Below are 20,058 nucleotides of genomic sequence, written 5' to 3' on the forward strand. Positions count from 1 at the left end.
GAGGAGATACAAGAAGCCTGAATAAGACTAATAATTCAGGCTTCATATCACGAGTCCATTGAGGATGGACAGAAAGAGATGGATACAAGACTTGGAGATGGAATAGACAGGGTTTATTTAGTGGCTGATTGAAGAATGGAGAAAGAATAGGAAGAACAGAAGAAAATTTTTCTAGCTTTCAACTTGAGAAATTGGTACATAATGGTCTCAGACAGTAAATGCTGGAAGAAAAGCAAACTCAGGCAGGGTGGGCTAAAAGTCAGTCCAGTAATAGGAACTGAGGTATCATGTGCCATCTGGTACATGAGCAAGTGTATATGTTTTTGTAAGAGATCTAGCAAGGAAGTACTCCGCAGAAGCTATAGATGTGTTTGAGATCATGTGAGCGAGGGTGTAGATTTGATGGAATCACAGATTTCCTATATTTAAGTATCAGAGTTTTTTTTTTAAAAGAGAGAGAGCTATAGATTTGAGAAGGCAAAAGTAGCTCTTGTCAATGATTTTACAGAATTCAAGTTAAGAAAGTTTCATGGAGGGTGTGGCCACATCGAGTACACAGTAAGGTCCACAATGATAAAGACTAAGAAGACCCTTCACTTTGGAATTTCACTAACAGCTCTACAGAAATTCCCTTCAGTAGCGTGGGAACAATGAATTCTAGATTTCCAATGTTTGAGAAGTGAATGCAAAAAAGAGGAAGCCTGGCTATGAAAGGAAGCAGAGATGGGGTGGGCGGGGAGCCATGTCAAAGATTAAAAACTTAATAGCAAGTGTACTATGGAGAAAGAGTACGTGAGAGGTAGAAGCTGAAGCCAGCCTAGAATTTGATCTTGAATGTTTTCTGCCCATTATTTCCTCCCATCACACTGAACTGATGCCCCCTTCTTGCAGGACCTTACTTCTCCTTTAGGTATTTACATTTTAGTAAGGAACTTTTGAACACTACAAAGCTCTTAAAACTTAAAATGACTGAGGAAATCTCAGCCAACATAACATGCAAGAGAGGAGACCCTTGGACGGAGTTCCTGTGCTGCTCATATCACACACACACAATGTTGGCAGACACAGGCTCCTAGGGCCCCTTCTGGCACTGATAGAGTATCTCTGGAAGACAAAGGGAGATAAGGGAACAACACTGTGGGAAAGAAGCTTTCGGGCTAACTACACATCCACCGCAAGGTATCAAAGAGCTGAGAGGTGGAACTAAGGAAAGAAAATCAGAAGACTTAGGATTTAGAGTAAGACACTTAACTATTTTCTTTAACATTACACCAGTTTGACTGCATGGTAGCAAGTCTAAATTTCACTCTGTGACATGCCTGTCATGGAAAATTGTAACATTTGTTTCTCAGTATTATCAGTTGTTCCTTCCTGGGTACTTTTAATTTAGCAAATTGACAATGCTTTATAAATACTTCATAAACGGCTATTTTATGATGCTTCAGTATACCAACAGGAATTACATTTGAAGTCTGTTTCAGTGAAAATGGTTCGAATACAAGTGACAGATTTAATTAGAAAGGCCCGGAATACTGATAAATGAAATCTTACATTACAAGTACACCAAATTACATGAACAAATATATAAACTATTGAAAATGTGCACAAACTTTTCATTTGCAGTCAGTTCAGTTTCTGGCATATCTACATAGAAAAGTCATTCTTCCAATCGATTTTTCTAGGTGGATAGATTTACAAACTAGAACACTGTTAAGGAAGAAGAGACAGTTCTTTCTCCTGGATATATTTATCATTAAGAAATTGTTCTCAGAATATGACCTATGTATAGCCTCCGGTATTTGTGGATACTACAAAAGGATTTAAAGGTATCTACTTAATATTAGCTGCAAAAATTAAAGCCAAATTTCCTTTAAAATGTAGTCTCTGAAAAAGGGCAGTTGATGAAAAGCTATAAAGCTGTTAATCTTTCTTCTCTATATTTTGTTCTTCCAAAATCTTGCTACAGAGAGGAGTCAATATTTATACAACTTGTAGTAAAAAGAAACTGACTTAGCTAACCACTCATCTCACACCCTACTTAATGACAATCCAAACAATAGTTGACAAAGCTAAAACTCTCATGTGAGTTGCACTAGTAAGACAAATATTAATTCCTTTCAATTCCCCCTTTGTAATTGTTACTAAATTGAATTCAAATTTTTCATAAATGCATTTAAGATTATTTTTGGATGCCACTTATGCTCATAAAGAGTTTGGGCATCTTCAAAAGATAAAGTCCTTTGTAAAAATAAGTGATTTCATCTTTGTTATTTAAAAAAAATTCAGTCATCTAAAAATGCTACACTTAATAATTTGTTAGGAATGAAGAGAAGGAGCCAATAGTGAAATCAGAGTTTTATGGCTCTGAGGGACAGAACTCTTAACAACCGAAAATGAAAGGATAGGAATCCAAGAGCTGATGAAGTCTTGGTAATTAAGTGTAAAATTGCAGAGAGGAAGACAAAAGTCAGTCCAAATCCAAAAACGTCTAGAAAGGAAAAACATCAAAATTGGATACTTATGAATTATATCTTATCTCTACATTCACAGTGGTTAATAAATGGAAGTGATTAATAAATGCTTGTTAAATAAATGCAATTTGTTTGAACTTAAACTATTCATTGAGTTATACAGTACCACTCCTCAGGAAAGTCCAGTCATCAGTAAAATAAATAAAACTGGTATAGAAGGCACTGTCTGTTCTTTGTGAAAATTGATGGACATTAGCCACCTAAAACTGAATCATGGGCTTCCCTGATAGCTCAGTTAGTAAAGAATCCTGCCTGCAATGCAAGAAACCCTGGTTTGATTCCTATGTCAGGAAGATCCACTGGAGAAGGGATAGGCTCCCCACTCCAGTATTCTTGGGCTCCCTTGTGGCTAGCTGGTAAAGAATCTGCTCATAATTCCAGAGACCTGGGTTTGATCCCTGGGTTGGGAAGATCCCCTGGAGGAGGGAAATGCTACCCACTCCAGTATTCTGGCCTGGAGAATTCCAAGGACTGTATAGTCCATGGAGTTGCAAAGAGTTGGATACGACTTTCACTTTCACTTTTCACTTTCAAACCTGAATCATAACACAGGCAAATGGTTGAGCTTATAATTAAAGAGTCCATTAGGGAAACCGTCTATCCACCGAGGTTATAAACCCAGCACTATTTAATAAAATTGTCTTAAGAAAAAGAATGGTGATATAAAAAGAAAAAGAACTGTTGCTAAATAAAACATTTCTTTCTGAAAAGGACTGACAAGATCAACCATATTAAAAAAAAAAAAAAAAAACCTGCTGAAAATCAATTATATTTCAATTAAAAAAAAAAAAACTGTTGAAAATTTCTTAATTAGATATATTCCCTAACTGTGCTTAGAACAGCATGGGAAAATAAAAATACAACTCTAAAGTTATTTAAAAATTTAGTAATAACATGTTGATTTTATTGCTAGGATAGTCAATATTTGAAACAAAAGGCAGGATGCTTTAAAAGGAGTCAATTCAGTTCCATCATCTTTTTTTCATATTAAAATTTACTTAGCAAGAGACCTTTGGAAAAATCAATTCATTTTTTGCCACAAGTTGATTCTGGAATGAAAGTTCATATTTAACAGATATTGTCAAGCCAATGGAATGTTAGGCATGAAATTCTATTTTCCTATTGGTTACTGTACTGATCACTAGTTTTGGGAAATTACCATTATCATAAAGAGAAAGCCACGGTGTTCCGGAAAAAAGGAAAGGTTAAAATGTTAATAGAGCACACATTTTTTCATTTATTCAAGTTTTGCTTAAGTAGCAAGCTCAGATATAATCTCTGTTACAGGTATTTCCTGTCAGTTAATAAGTGACTTGGGTTCTTCAACTCCCAAAGCTTATGATTAAGCAGCAGGAAACTCCCTCTCCCGTTATTACTCTTGAAACACAGTCCAGGATATCTGAGTGTACGGGACGGGGGTGCTGAGAGTCACTGTGGAATGTCAAGAAGAGGAACTCAGACACTGACTGTGTAAGCCTCTGCTACTCCTTTGAAGTCACTTTGAAAACTTACCAATGGCTAAGCTCCACAAGCATAGATCTGATGCCTTCCAGTAATCGTGAGACTTGGAAGGGAGTCTTAAAGACCGTGTTAAAGAAAATATGAGAATTCCCAAATAGATGAGCATTCCCTGGGCAAATGGACAGGAGACGTGCATTTTAGCCTCCCAACTGCCTCAGCCACTTATTTTATCTAAGCTTCAATTTCCTGCCCTGTTTAAAGTGAAGGGAGTGGCCTAAATTGGGATTCCCAAACGTAAGTGCCTCCCTGGGCCAGAAGCTAATCTAAACAGGGCTGGTGTGGGGAGAAAATGGGAGGGGGGTGGTGGTAAGGGCCAAGGGAACCTGGAAAGCCCCTTCAAAGGTGGCCATCACCATTTAGCTCCAGCTGTGTTGGTCAGGCAGTCAGACATACTAAGGTATGTATTTTTTTTTTTAAACCAGGGAATCCAAAAATTCATTTTTATGTGAAATCTAATTTTTTAAAGTTGAAAATCAATCATTATTTAAAAGTACTGCATGGAAATGCAAATAAATGAAAAGAAATCAATGTTGTCACCACTCGTGCCTATGGGCTAAATGAGCCCTAAGTGACTGGCCTGTTATCTCTGGCTCAAGAGATCTAGTGGGTCTTTCCCAGTATTGTACAAAGTGTGTGCTTCAGAAAACGGGACCCTTTGATTTTTTGGTCTAGTTTCAGGGGTTGGCAGATTTTCTTTAGGATGGTGGGCCAGGTCATCTCTCAGAATCAATCTACTTCTGTGCTGGAGCACAGAGGCAGCCACAGGTGATAAAAAACTTCTGTTCCAACAAAACTTTAGTTACAAAACAAGTGACCTACCATAGGCCCTTCTCATTTGCCAATGCCTGGCCTAGAGGATTTCTTAGGAGAAGTTCAGGAATTTTGTATACTAGATTCCTCATATTTTATTATAATAAGGTATTAAGCACTGGGGGGGGGGGGGAACCCTTATTAATTTTGTTTAAAACAAATACCATGCTAATACCTGAGAAAGCTAGTGTTCTGGCCAGCAGCGCTTTCTGTAGCCAGAGATGGCTCCTGGGCCTCTGTCCTCCTCATCTGGACAAGAATTGGCTTGCCTACTCTAGCAGGACATCTCGTCTTCTAGTTCTGCTTATTCTCAAAGACAGTTTAGGGAAACACAGTTCTAAAACTGAACATTTTGGCTTCAATTTCTGACCTGGCTACTTATTAATTAAATGACCTAAAACAAAACAAAACAAAAAGATAAATGACCTTGGAGAAGCTACTTAAGCTCTATGTACCTCAATTACTCATCTGCAAAATGGGGTTAATCATAAAACTCACCTCATGGCATCTGTGTTGCAGGAATAAGTTACAATGTATAAAGTGCTTAAAACAGTACCTAGAGCACAATACATATTAAAGCAACATCTAAGTATCTAGCAAGTATTAATATACATAGCCAAATTCTTTTTCTAATTTTCTTCTGATGGTCATAGTTCTCAAATACTATAGAAATGCAAATGTTAAATAGTCTATATTATGATTTTTAAATAATGGCCAACGATATGATGAAAACAGGGCCCTAAAGATAATCTCCTTGACTGTAGGAAGTGTACCACTGACCTCTCCTCACCGCTCACCACCCCACACAAAACACACACACTTGATTTTCTCAATTTCCTTGCAGAGTGCAAGACTTCTCAGGAGTCCCTGAAGGTTGTCCTCTGTAGCCAGTCTCAGACTGAGAGGATGCTGGTTTACACTGTTAACTCTTAAACAAAGTTCCAGAGTCTCCTTCTGGAACAGGGCTGTGGTTTACCCTCTTTTCAACAACCCACAAGGAAATACCTCTCAAGTGACATCACATAACAGCCTCCCACCATCTGCAGGGGCACCGTGGACCACACTGAGAGATGGGCTGCCCACACGGGGAAGTGGGTGACAGGAGTTCCCCGGCTGGAAGGGCAAACACAGGTCAAGGATATAGGACAGGGGCCTCAGGTCTTCAGCGTGGGTCCTATTTTGTTGAAAGTGTTGGGAATCAAGTTGCAATAGAATTCCCTGCAAAATCACTTACAGATGACTTTTGAATATTAGGCCCCTTCTTTCCCTCCTTTATTGAGTTAACTCTGCGACTAAAGAACATGTTATCAACACTTTAGATTTAGTCATGTGACACTGAAAATTGATAATGACCTTTTACTTTTTATTTATTTTTTTTTTTAATATTATTTTATTAGTTGGAGGCCAATCACTTTACAACATTTCAGTGGGTTTTGTCATACATTGACATGAATCAGCCATATAGTTACACGTATTCCCCATCCCGACCCCCCCTCCCACCTCCCCCCCCACCCGACTCCTCAGGGTCCTCCCAGTGCACCAGGCCCGAGCACCTGACTCATGCATCCCACCTGGGCTGGTGGTCCGTTTCACCATAGATAATATACATGCTGTTCTTTCAAAACATCCCACCCTCACGTTCTCCCCCAGAGTTCAAAAGTCTGTTCTGTACTTCTGTGTCTCTTTTTCTGTTTTGCATATAGGGTTATCGCCACCATCTATCTAAATTCCGTATATATGTGTTAGTATACTGTAATGTCCTTTTACTTTTTATATCTCAGTCCTAGAGTAAAATAAGGACTTCCAGAATTGACTTATGTACATAGAGAGTACTTTATAGAAGTCTTTCTTAATGTAATTGTTATAACATGGAATTATATCTCTATAAATATTTTGCAGTTGGCTACTCACAATAATAACGCATTTAAAGTCTCTCAAAGAGCAACCAAAAAGAGAAGAGCATTTGAAACAGACAACAAATGCTCATTTTCAAATAAGTGGGGGGAAAAAAAGAAAATTGATAATTCCTGATTATCAAGATTTTCCATAAAATGGGCCGTTCTGATATTGGCTAAATACATACCATTCTTTTAGGTGATGGTTGTTTAAGTAATGTAACGGAAACTGCATTCCAGGATGACAAAGATCAGTTTCTCACTATACCATCTTTGTGATTAAAAACTGTAACATTAATTTCTTCTGTTTTGGTCCTGGAGTTAACATTTCTATCTAAGACACAATAATTGTAACTGTTGTTTATGCGTGGGGAAAACTGATATTTTATGGCATAGGAAAAACTTAAAAATGGTAGGACCGAAAGCCTTCGCTGAATATGTATGGTTTGTAATCATATACAAAGATGTCTGTCTGTATAATTTCTTTTTGACAAACATATTCACAGAACAATGAGAGGAAAAAAAAAAAAAAAAGAGTGGCTATGCTACAAACTTACCACAGCTCAGGTTGCTTTCAGCTTTCAGAGCTAGGGTTGGGATATTCCAGAAGTCATTTTGCCAGTCCACCACATTCCCTTTCACACTGCAGCTGAGGTTGGAGAGGATTTTGGAACTCACGGTAAAATTCCAAAGTCGAAAATTATAAATGTCCCCTTTGAGAGAGCCAATGTCAGGCTGGTTGGAGCCCAGCAACAATTTCCCATTCCCGGGAATAACTTTGCTAATGGTAGAATTGCATGAAACTGTTCCATAGTTTCTTTTGAAATTTACACCAATGGAACCCATAGAACTACTCCAAACAATGCAGAGCTGCTCAAAGCTTTCTGTGAAAATATCTTCCTTATCTTTCACAGGTAAAGCACTGTTTAGGAAGCATTTTGAGCCAAAAAATGATAGGAAGTAGCCAGTCTTGGTCTTTCCGAAACTGAGCAATTGTGAGAAGGATGCACCTGAGTAGGAGAAAGCTATCCATTCGCTGTCTTCTTTGCCCATTTTGGTTGCTTCAAAGCAGAGTGTGAAAGCTCTGAGCTCTGGAATAGAGACACTTTTTGCAACAGATACCTGGTAAGAATCAAGTGACTGGGGTAAAATGACCTTTTGATTCCTTAAGGACACGGCAACTAGAACAAAACACAGTAACAGATAAAGCATGTTAACTTCGGACATGGATTAAAGAGATGCAAAATGTCTGAGACCTCCAACCTCCACCCTCTCTGCTAATTGGCTTTTACCCACCGTTTGCCCCACCTTCTCCCCGTTCTCTGCCCACCACTCTCTATTGCCAACCCAGTACCATGTGCCAATACCAATACCAATAAGAAACCCCACCCATTTTAACTCTAGTCACAGTTGGCTCTCACACCTAAATCTTCCAGTTCTAGCTTCCAAAGTGATTTTTTTTTCTTTTTTTAAATCCCTGAACTGAAGGAGATTAAAAAAATTAAGGAAACTACTGGTTTCAGGAACATTCATACATTATGATTTTTAAAACTATGTTTCTTTTTAAACAATTTTTAAACATAGTAGCTAATAGTTCTGTTTTTCACTAACCATCACCTTTAATTCGACCCAAACACTCCTATGCTACCTTTTCCCTTTGGATACCCCATATCTTACTACTCTTCCCCATATCAGGTTATTTTAGGATCAAAGGCAAAAACAGTTCCATTGAGTAGAGGGAGTCTTGTAACAAAAACCAAACAAACAAAAATGGCATTTTAAGACACATTTCCTTGACTTCTGGGCATGTGAGCTAATTTCTGAGACAATACGGAGCAAAGGTTCAAGGACAGACATTGGATCTCCCTTGGCCAAGTCATTCTGCCTTAGCAGAATGTCTATAAAGTGAAGGGAAAGGCACCAATTACATATGTGGTTAATGAGAATTGAATAAGGTAATACCTGCAAAGCGCCAGAGCAGTACCTGTGCCAAGCTGTATATAGCTATTACTGAGTACTAATATAGATGACTATTATGTGCATAATAAAATTAAAAATGTATTAGCTTAGTCCTTCTGTGACATACATAAAATTATTAAGTAATACAATGGATTTCATTCTGGGCTCAAACAATAGATATTGGTAGACATTATGTACTGACTTGAGGGAGAAGTAGCTGTTTACACTGGCTTCGTATGAATACTAGTTTGAATATATTTTAATACACACCAAGGATAGCTCTATAGTAAAAAAAAAAAAAAATCCTTTTAAATGTAAATATTCTGGTCAAAAACCCATGATGGAGTTGAATGAATCATGATTGTTTAGTCTACTTCTTAAATATAAAGCAGCATACAGGTCTACTTGGACTTCCCTGGTGGTACAGCAGGGGAAGCATGCTCAATCTCTGGGTGTGAAGATCCCCTGGAGAAGGAAATGTCAACCCACTCCAGTATTCTTGCCTGGGAAATCCCATGAACAGAGGAACCTGGTGGGCTACAGTCCATGGTGTCACAAGAGAGTCGGACACAACTTAGCGACTACCTACCCAAAAAGATACAGTATAAACCCAGTATTCTATATGCGCTGTGAAAATAAAAAGGCCGGAGAGAAATATGTCCATCAACATTTTATTAGTAGTTATGGCTGGGTGGTAGATGTGTAGGTAATTCTGATTTTTTTTTAAATTTTCAAATTTCCCGTAATATTTTATAACCTTAAAACATTATTTGAAAAATTAAAGCATGTATGTTTCAGTTAACCACATATATATCTAATGCCAATCACAAACAGTAAATAAAGATGTCTATCAAAAGCACAAGTCGTAATAAGTAGGGTCAGGCATTTCCATAGTGCTGCCTTTCTTTTTTGTTTCTTTTTTGATAAATAAAGCCTACTTAAGTAGCTCAGGATGGAAAAAAAATTATTACTAAATCTCATAGTCTTGAAACTTGAGTTTTCCTTCAGCACAGAAAGGTTCTAGAGAGAATGGTTCAATTTCAATGTTCTGCTGTGCCAGAACCTAGGAAATAGGTCTGATAAAAATATATTTCTTTCTTTCAGTTAGACATTTTCAAGGGGCTTTCCTCAGGCTATGTTATTTATTAGTTTCAGTTACACAAAGCTCATTTTACATGTTAATGTATATGTTTATTTCTTATATTTGTTCTCCAGCATAATTCCTTAAAAGAGCAACATCTTAAAAGCCTAAAATAAAATGATTTATAAATAAGAATACTTTGAACGATTGCTGGAGAGATATTAGAATTAGAGTCAATTATTAGCTGTGGGATATTCATAGAACATTTCAAACAGCCTTTAAATGTTCTGCATGTAAACACTAGAAAAGTGTTTCAGCTCTACTGTAACCAGATTTTGGATCTGGTAACTATATATTGCTAATGAGAATGCTCAGAAAATACGAACAGATTCCTGCTGCCCTTAAATTCTAATCCTAATCATTCATATTCACATAAAAGAGCATACCTCTGTCCTCTGGGCCTTGTGTTTATTGCTGGACATGATAAATGAAAGCAGAAGCTTGGCGCCGCCTTTGGTTTACATACCTCTGATGTAGCTGGCGTTGAAACCTTTCTTCTGGATGCTAAAGTCACTTGAGAAAGACACATGCATCTCATTCGCACTTGAGTTAAATGATAGGCCTTTGGCAGTTGCGCCACAAAACTTCGTCTGGCTCTCTCCATTATCGAGGGATAATGAGTCATAAATGCAATTGGGAGCTTCTTCAATGTCGAAGTCAGTAAACGTTATCTGAATGATATAGCCCGTGGGGGCCCGGAGGGTCCACATGCAAGCCTGGCTGTTGGGGTAGTCGTGAGGGTAGCATGGAGAAGTGAAGGTCCCGGAAGGGCTGGAGAGGACCACCCTGCAGTTGGCACACGCCCATACTGCTGGCCAGACAAGAGAGACGGAGAGAAGGGCTGGATCAGAGGTGTGCAATAAACCGGGCATACCACACTCAGGGGCCAATCAAGCAGCAGGCATTTTTAAATAGCAAAATACGGTCATCAACATTAAAAGGAAAATGAAACCGTCTCAAGGAAAAAAAGAAAAACCAAGAGAGCAACAAAAAGTAAAAGAAAAATACACAATTTTAGAGCAATGATTTTTTTAAACTTGGGGGAAGGTCATAAACACTGAGAATCTGATAAAGGTCAGGGGAACTATCTCCAGTAAAATGTACAGGGCCCCTGCACCTGGCATACAATTTCAGGGAGTACATGAAGTCTTAGGAGGTAACACTCTGGATTTCACAAAGGTTCACTGACTTTGATCTTAAAGGATTAAGGATCTCTACTCTAGAGACTGAGCTACGGTGGAGGGGATTTTACAGAACCATCAACGCAGAGCAATATTACACAATTTGGAAGAGAAAGACTTAGGAAACAAATGTTTAAAGAGAAAGCTAGCTAGTAGTACAAAAAAACTTGACAAATTATCATTTGGCAAATTGCATTTTTTTCTAAAATTCAAATACACAGCATTACTATGGAGAACAGTGTGGAGATTCCTTAAAAAACTGGAAATAGAACTGCCATATGACCCAGCAATCCCACTGCTGGGCATACACACTGAGGAATCCAGATCTGAAAGAGACACGTGCACCCCAATGTTCATCGCAGCACTGTTTATAATAGCCAGGACATGGAAGCAACCTAGATGCCCATCAGCAGACGAATGGATAAGGAAGCTGTGGTACATACACACCATGGAATATTACTCAGCCATTAAAAAGAATTCATTTGAATCAGCTCTAATGAGATGGATAAAACCTGAGCCCATTATACAGAGTGAAGGAAGCCAGAAAGATAAAGACCAATACAGTATACTAACGCATATATATGGAATTTAAAAAGATGGTAACGATAACCCTATATGCAAAACAGAAAAAGACACAGATGTACAGAACAGACTTTTGGACTCTGTGGGAGAAGGCAAGGGTGGGATGTTCTGAGAGAACAGCATTGAAACAAGTATACTATCAAGGGTGAAACAGATCCCCAGCCCAGGTTGGATGCATGAGACCAGTGCTCAGGGCTGGTGCACTGGGAAGACCCAGAGGGATGGGATGAGGAGGGAGGCGGGAGGGGGGATCGGGATGGGGAATACATGTAAATCCATGGCTGATTCATGTCAATGTATGGTAAAAACCACTACAATATTGTAAAGTAATTAGCCTCCAACTAATAAAAATAAATGGAAAAAAAATACACAGCATCACCTTGCATGTGTGAAATACTTATAGTTTTGAAAAATACTTTCACTTCTTCCACTTGTTGATTTTAGTTGGCAATTATATACCTCTATGATTATCTCATGTAGTCATCTACTCAGTGAATATTTATTGAATGTCTTCTCCATGCCAGGCACTATTCTAAATAGTATATACCATGAGCAGGAAAGACAAAGTCTATGTCTGAATGATTCTTACACTTCAGTTTTGGACCCAAAGATACAAACAATAGTATAATGACAGATAATAATTATGAGGTAGAAAGAAAAGTAAAGGAATCGATTATTTCTGAATTATTATTTACCTAGAGCCTGGTCACCAGCTAGAACCAGAAACCAAGATCTACTGTCTATTTAGTGATGTTTTTGAAATTAATATTCATGTTCCTTTTAAACATTTATGTAAATGTAGGCAGCAATCTCATTTATTCAACATTCTGGATAAATAAACTATCAAATAACTGACCACATACACTTTCAAACAGTAAAAGACTTCTACTGTGTTAATGGAACTCACTCTCAACTTCCTGTGTTCTTCCCTCTTTTACTGGGTTGAGTAGAATGAATATACAATAACTTTTCTTAAAAAAAATGGTAGTTAGTGTAAGTATTACTTATCCTTCTATGATGCGGTGATATATTCAAGGATTTAAATGTGTTATGTTACATTGCTCAAGGTAGAGTTTTCTTTTTTCCTGTCCCTGGGGCCACCTTGTGTTATAGAGGGGTTTGTCAACTCTGCCCCACATCCATTCTTTCTAACTTGCCCTCTGTCCAGCTCCTCCTCCATAAATCTCCAACATCTTTTACAGAGCTGAGGATAGACAGGGAAAAAGATCTATGATCATCAAATGTTAGCCAAATGCCTTCTCTTACCCAACCCTGGAGCACCATACTCCTCTCCTTGGAGCATGATTAAGAGCAGCTGAGTGAATTCCTGGTGTGAGATGATTTTGCTTATTGTCTGGATCTCCCACGATTCTCTAGGCTCAACAAGCAGAGGGTTTGTCATAGTCACCATCTGACCCCTCGGGACCTCATGGCACCCCTGCCACCTGGGAAGCCTTTGATAAAATTTGTTAAATGTATGAACAAATAAATGAGTTACACAAAGAGTTGGACAGAGCTGAGTGACTGAGGGCACACACATACAAATGAATCACATGACTAAATTAAAGAATGACTATAGTATATGAAAGTGTCAACCAAAATCTAAGCCCCCAAAATGAGTGCATCATATCTGGGATGTCTCTTCGGATGAGGTTTTCAGGCTCTTTCTTCCAATGATTTCACTCATGGCCTGAGATTGAGATGATGAGGGCCTACCTCTCTGACATGTTTAGCTTTCTGTGACTGTACCCTGGGCTCAGAATCAAGAACTAATCCTGGTAGATTAACAGTAAAGTATCCAGCAGAAGGCACTGGAGATTATAAAACAAAGAAAGAAAGGAAAATAAGATACAATCTCTGAGTCATCCCAACATGCAGACAGCACTATTTTTCCATAATGAGATGCTATCCCCTACATTCCTTACCCAACTAATGTTCATGATTTCCTTTACATTATTTTTGCCAAATTCTTCCCAAGAGCTAATGAAAGGTATAAAAAAAAGTCAATCTGACTCACCACACTGACCATGTAACCTTGAACAAGTTAATCTCGCTGTACCTCAGTTTCACCACTTTTGGTTCAGTTGCTCAGTCACATCAACTCTCTGTGACCCCATGGACTGAAGCATGCCAGGCTTCCCTGTCCATCACCAACTCCTGCAGTTTGCTCAAACTCATGTCCATTGAGTCGGTGATGCCATCCAACCGTCTCATCCTCTGTTGTCCTCTTCTCCTCCTGTTTTCAATCTTTCCCAGCATCAGAGTCTTTTCTAATGAGTCAGTTCTTCGCATCAAGTGGCCAGAGTATTGCAGCTTCAGCTTCAGCATCAGTCCTTCTAATGAATATTCAGGACTGATTTCCTTTAGGATTGACTGGTTTGATCTTGCTGTCCAAGGGACTCTCAAGAGCCTTCTCCAACACCACAGTTCAAAAGCATCAATTCTTTGGCGCTCAAAATTGGATCATTCTTTATGATCCAACTCTCACATCCATACATGACTACTGGAAAAACCATAGTTTTGACTAGATGGACCTTTGTTAGCAAAATAATGTCTCTGCTTTTTAATATGCTGTCTAGGTTGGACATAGCTTTTCTTCCAAAGAGCAAGCGTCTTTTAATTTCATGACTGCAGTCACCATCTGCAGTGATTTTGGAACCCAGGAAAATAAAGTCTCTCACTATTTCCATTGTTTCCCCATCTATTTGCCATGAGGTGATGAAACCAGATGCCATGATGTTAGTCTTTTGAATGTTGAGTTTTAAGCCAGCTTACTCACTCTCCTCTTCCACTTTCACCAAGAAGTTCTTTAGTTCCTCTTTGCTTTCTGCCATGGTTGTGTCATCTGCATATCTGAGGTTAATGATATTTCTCCCATTAATCCTGATTCCAGCTTGTGCTTCTTCCAGCCCAGCGTTTCTCATGATGTACTCTGCATATAAGTTAAATAAGCAGGGTGACAGTATACAGCCTTAATGTACTCCTTTCCCAATTTGGAACCAGTCTGTTGTTCCATGTCCGGTCCTAACTGTTGCTTCTTGACCTGAATACAGATTTATCAGGAGGCAGGTAAGGTGGTCTAGTATTCCCATCTCTTGAAGAATTTTCCACAGTTTGCTGTGATCCACACAGTCAAAGACTTTGGCATAGTCAATAAAGCAGAAGTAGATTTACACTGGCAGAAATAAAAACACCCACTCCCCATGGTTATAGGGAGGACTGGATACATTAGTATTAGAATGTCCTAGAAACTGTACTGGCCACACAGATAGCACTATTTAAGTGTTGGCTATTATTGTCATTACTATAACAAAATCTGTGCATCAATAATTTAAGCAAAAAAAGTAGCACCCCATCTTAACAGAAACTCTTTTTCCTTTAGGCACCCAATGAGACAGAAAAGACAGAGAAGACTCCCATAATCATCAATTTAAAAAGCAGGTAGAGCATTCTTCTATATGATTCTCATTTACAGTAGCTAAACTGCATTTAGAGATAATGCTACCAAATAGTGATGATCTTAATTGGATGAAATGTCATTAAACTAGGCACAATATCATCATGTTCATTATACTGATGTTTATAGATCCCAGCAAAGGGCTTTCACATAGGTTATCTCACTTGGCATCATAACAACCCTGGGAATTAGTATCTCTTTCATCTACAGAAGAAACAAATAAGGCTATTATTGATTATATAAATTGCCAAAAGTTACATGTCTAATTGATAGGACCAAGGTTCAAACCAGCTCTTCTGAATGTAAGTCCAGTGTTTTCCCAGAGAAGGAAAAAAGTTGCCAAGATTAAACAAAAGATGATGAGTCCAAGTCTTGTTTTAAGAGATAATGCTTTTTAATGGGCAATTTCTTAAACATAGTGTAATCACCCTGGTTTTGTTGTTGTTTAGTCATTAAGTTGTGTCTGACTCTTTTGCGACTCTTGGACTTGTAGACCTCCCGAATCCTCTGTCCAAGGGATTTCCCAGGCAAGAAAACTCGAGTGGGTTGCCATTTCCTTCTCCAATAACCACCCTAAAATTAATATATTTTAAGAAACTAATTTTGAAATATTTGAGTAAAGAATGTTAAAGAGTAGTGCACTAAATGTAGTGCTTTGGATTTGTCCACTTGGAGCAATAAAATATCACTGCTAATTGATTCCTATTCAAAGAGCCAGTACCCGAAGAAATTATTCTCTCTTGAAGGCGAGGCTACATAAAAAGATGGCTACAGTAGCCACTAAATAAGGTCTTGGGAAAACCAGAGTTAACATCTTTTAAAAGCTACCCAACTCAAAACATCTGGCTCAAGTTGTTCTCAAAGACAGATATAATAACATATTCACACCCATACTTTATAAAAGCAAAGTTTTCAGATAATCTAAACAAACAAACCAAATTCCACCCTTGGTTCTTGCCTATGCTTGCAATGTTGAGTAATAGTTCACTTCTGCTTATTTTCACAAAACTTTATTCCTCAAAGAAACTCAAATCTGAATTGGAAAACCTCCCAGTTATGACAAAGGCTATCTCAGTTTATATAGAATATTTAGATATAGATTTAATAACCATTATCTCATCTTTTTTCACCTGAGGTTTGGATTCTTACTCCACCTCTGCTGCAAGTACTTCTCTATAAATCAAATACTATGTTCTTTAAAATCCAAGACAGGAGTATCAGATCCCAAGAAATAAATCAAAAGAGATCAATTTTAACTATTTTTAACACAGATCTGTAGATGAAATAGCTGATATTCTATACTGTGTTGAACAGTGAACAAAATGAATGCACCTAAATTAAACCTTGGGTTTGGTTTTGTTTTGTTTAATCTGAATGTGTACAAAACTGGCACCAGTGAATTTGTTGGACAATTTGGCTGGTGAAGAAGTATCTCTAGAAAATTTCCCTTCAGTTGCCTGATCAGTTTGCATCTCTTTGAAGTCACTGTTTGAATTATCTGTACGAATCTCTTAAATGAATTGCTTAAAAAGGTTTCAAATATTTGGTAGCCTTGGGGGTTTCTGCAGATGAAGCCTAAGGGCCGCAGCGGAGAGCTCTGGAGTCAGCCTGCTGCCTCAATCATTACCAAACCAGGGTAGCCGCGCAGCATTTCCCCGATCAAGTGGAGTGCACCAGATATAACATTCCTGAAATGTAAAATACAAATAACACTTCGGATGCTGGCAGGCATTAAATAACTCGTAACATACAGAACTGAACGACATCATCGCAGTATTTAAATTCAAGTGATTTTAGGCCTCTGCGTGTATTTTCCTCAGGATAGCAAGGCATCTGAAGGCAGTCTGGCTGTGACATCTGCGTTTCTGTTAATGTGACAGACTTGGCAAGCATGCCTGGGCTTCTCACCACTCCTCTTCAGGCTGGGCGCCCAAAGATAGCATTTCCGCGCAGGGCAAAGTCACTCTTTCACCAAGGTTACACTGGTCGTTCCACCCTCCTGCTAGAACAAGCTAGGACATCCGTTTGCTCCCAAACTCGTCCTAAAACACTGGTTTCCCCAGAGTTAACCAGAAAATTGTCTGATTTTCCTCTGTGATGTTTCAACCTGAAAATATTCTTCAGAAGCACCACAAATATGAAAGTGCTGGAATAACTTGGGCTAACTTAGAATTACCCAATAGCTCAGCAGTAAAGCACCCACCTGCCAATGCAGAAGACTCAGGAGACTCGGGTTCAGTCCCTGGGTTGGCAAGATTCCCCGGAGAAGGAAGCAGCAACCCACCCCAGTATTCTTGCCCGGGGAATTCCATGGATGGAGTCTGGAGGGCTACAGTCCATGGGGTCGCAAAGAATCGGACAGAACTGAGCACACATTCTGCTATTCTGCTGCAGTAATTTAAACATGGTTCAAAATGTCCCACTCTACTTCAGTCAGCTCAATTAAGTCTGACCTCAGTAGAATATGAACAAGAAGTTGAAATGAAGGTTCCTTGGTGAGACAGCACCATTAAACTTGAATAATTTTTTGAATCTCCAAAGAAATCCATATGCACAACACCCTCAAACACATTTCTGTCTTCTGTTTTACTGTTAATGTTTAAACTTTGAATCTTCTTTCCATAATCACCTTGGCATGAGAACATTTCCTATGTAACTGCAAAAGGTAATACTTTTGAAGATCCAAACAAGAGAACTACTGTTAATCATTCTAGAGTCGGCTGAGCATGTAGACATATATCCTGTGTAAGAAGATTAAGAACCCAAGCACATGTGCATGCATTTGCACACACACCCACACACATTTTCATGGGAAACTATTCTCTCTTAAGCAATCGCGTCTTTCTCCAGCTGTTAAAAACACAATCTAAAGGCAATGCACCATTTGAAACAGTCTAAAGCTGCCTGCTTATAACTTTCTCTACCTTCTAGTTAATGCATTCAAGTCTCTTATCCCCTTCCTCCCTGCCCTGCAAGCCCCTAACTCTGTATTAATCTAGGCATGGACGTTCTCTCTCTATGCACTCACAGACTTCTGTACACTGCTGAAAGAATACTCAAAATCAGGCAGATTATTTATACTAAAGAGGATTCTAATGTGATCTCACTCACCTTCTTCAACATCTGATGCCTCTGAACACTCCCTGATTCTGTGTCCTCCACTCCATTCCCACTGTCTCCTTGATCTCCTGCCTTTCTCTCTGCCCCCTCTGAGCATAGCTCTGCTCTGCTGGCCCTGACCTCAGCCAGCCGCACAGCATCAGCTGGGAGCTTGTTAGACCTACTAAACAAAATCTGTATTTTAATGAGATTTTCTGGTGATTCCCAAGTACACTAAAATCTGAAAAGTGCTCAAGTAACAACATACTACAAAATCAATTCACAATCTCCACACATGTGCCTGCTTCCAAGAAGATCTATCTGCCCCTCCTGTATCTTTATTAAAATATTATTTTGTTATTTTATTTTTGGCTGCGCTGAGTCTTCATTGCTTTGTGCAGGCTTTCTCTAGTTGCGGCAGGTGGGGGGCTACTCTTGTTGGGGTGAGAGGGCTTCTCACTGCCGCGCCTTCTCTTGTTGCAAAGCACGAGCGCTAGGCACTCAGGCTTCAGTAGTTGCAGAGCGTGAGCTTGGTAGTGGTGGCTCGCGGGCTGTACAGTTAGGGCTTAGTTACTCCATGGGACGGGATATCTTTCCAGACCTGGGATCGAACCTGTGCCCCAGCACTGGCAGGTGGATTCTTATCCACTGTAAACCTGGGAGGTCTCCTCGTGCATCTCTTAGTCACATCTGTACCATGACCCCAGAGGAGGACCTCTCCCCTGAAAAGAATCAAATCAGGGGCTTGGCTGCTCAGTCAGATTACCTCTCTATGAAGTTAGAGACACAAATTTTTCAGAGAATGATGAACAACAGAATGACAAAGTTAAATAAACACAAAGGTATCAGCTTCCTTTGCCACTTGCAAACAAAGACACTGATGAGCAAATAGAGAAAAGAGAAAGAGAGAAAATGTAAGAACAGAGAGATAAGGGAAAACCAGTCCTCTGAAAAACAGAGACTCTCATTCTACACACTCCATGTCCAGTCACCAGCAGAGGAGCTGTTCTTTGTGGCTTGAGCTTGGATCCTTTGACCAGAACTCTCCTACCATGCCACTTCTTCTCTTGATCCATCGTTCGTAGATTTCTGATCATACAACCAAGTCTGCCCCAAGCCAACACTTACAGGGCTCTCCTCTGTCTTCAGCTCTTCCTCTCCTCACTCATTCTCGCTGGGTGATCTCATCCAGAGGCCTTCCTTATGTCCAAATGCAGATGACATACATGTTCTACTGTTCACCAAACCATACTTGTGCATGTCTGCTCAACATCCCCACTTGGACACTTCACAGATTCCTCGATCCAAACACTGTTCCTCCAACCACTTATTCGTGTTCTAAGTGCTAGTTGTAAGAAAATCATCCAAACGAGGACTCTGAATATCCCTTCTCTCTTCTTTCCTCTACGCCCCTTAAAGTGGTTTGTCAAGGGCTATGACATCATTTTCTTCATGGTTGTTTCATTTCTCCCCTTCTCTCATTCCTGTGGCCACTTAGTTCTTATCTTTCCTCCCTTAGAAAAAAAGTTCAGTAACTAGTCTTTTTGTCAACAGTCTTGTTATCTCTGACTCATTCTCCCCATCACTACAGGAAATATCTATGAAAATGAAAGTGCAAGTATAAAAATATTTCCTCTAATTCAAAATCTTCTCTGAAATTCAATGAAGCAAGTGTCTTTGAATGACCATATAGTGCTCCATATTTGTCCCATTTGCATTTTCTAATTTGACACTCAACAATCCCCAACATCCATTTACCCAATAAAGAGTTATTAAGCAGCTATGTGCCTAGTACCGTGGTCTGGTGCTGGGAATAAGTTGTGGGCAAGATATAACCGCAGATTTTATGGAATGTATCAGTTCAGTTCAGTCGCTTAGTCGT

At 39.1% G+C, this 20,058-nt stretch overlaps 1 protein-coding gene across 4 annotated transcripts in view; it reads right to left on the reverse strand.

The window, feature by feature from the left end:
• Window positions 1-20,058, reverse strand: part of ADGRG6 (adhesion G protein-coupled receptor G6) — a 154,258-nt gene that overhangs the window by 74,172 nt on the left and 60,028 nt on the right. For all 4 annotated transcript variants that reach the window (XM_065931247.1, XM_065931250.1, XM_065931248.1 and 1 more), the window contains exons 3-4: window positions 10,324-10,665; window positions 7,315-7,938 (exon numbers count right to left, since the gene is read on the reverse strand). In XM_065931247.1, coding sequence (XP_065787319.1) covers window positions 7,315-7,938; window positions 10,324-10,665 — 966 coding nt within the window. The remainder of the gene's footprint in view (window positions 1-7,314; window positions 7,939-10,323; window positions 10,666-20,058) is intronic.

Source organism: Muntiacus reevesi, chromosome 3 (assembly GCF_963930625.1).
Source record: "Muntiacus reevesi chromosome 3, mMunRee1.1, whole genome shotgun sequence".
In the NCBI taxonomy this organism is placed as follows: domain Eukaryota; kingdom Metazoa; phylum Chordata; class Mammalia; order Artiodactyla; family Cervidae; genus Muntiacus; species Muntiacus reevesi.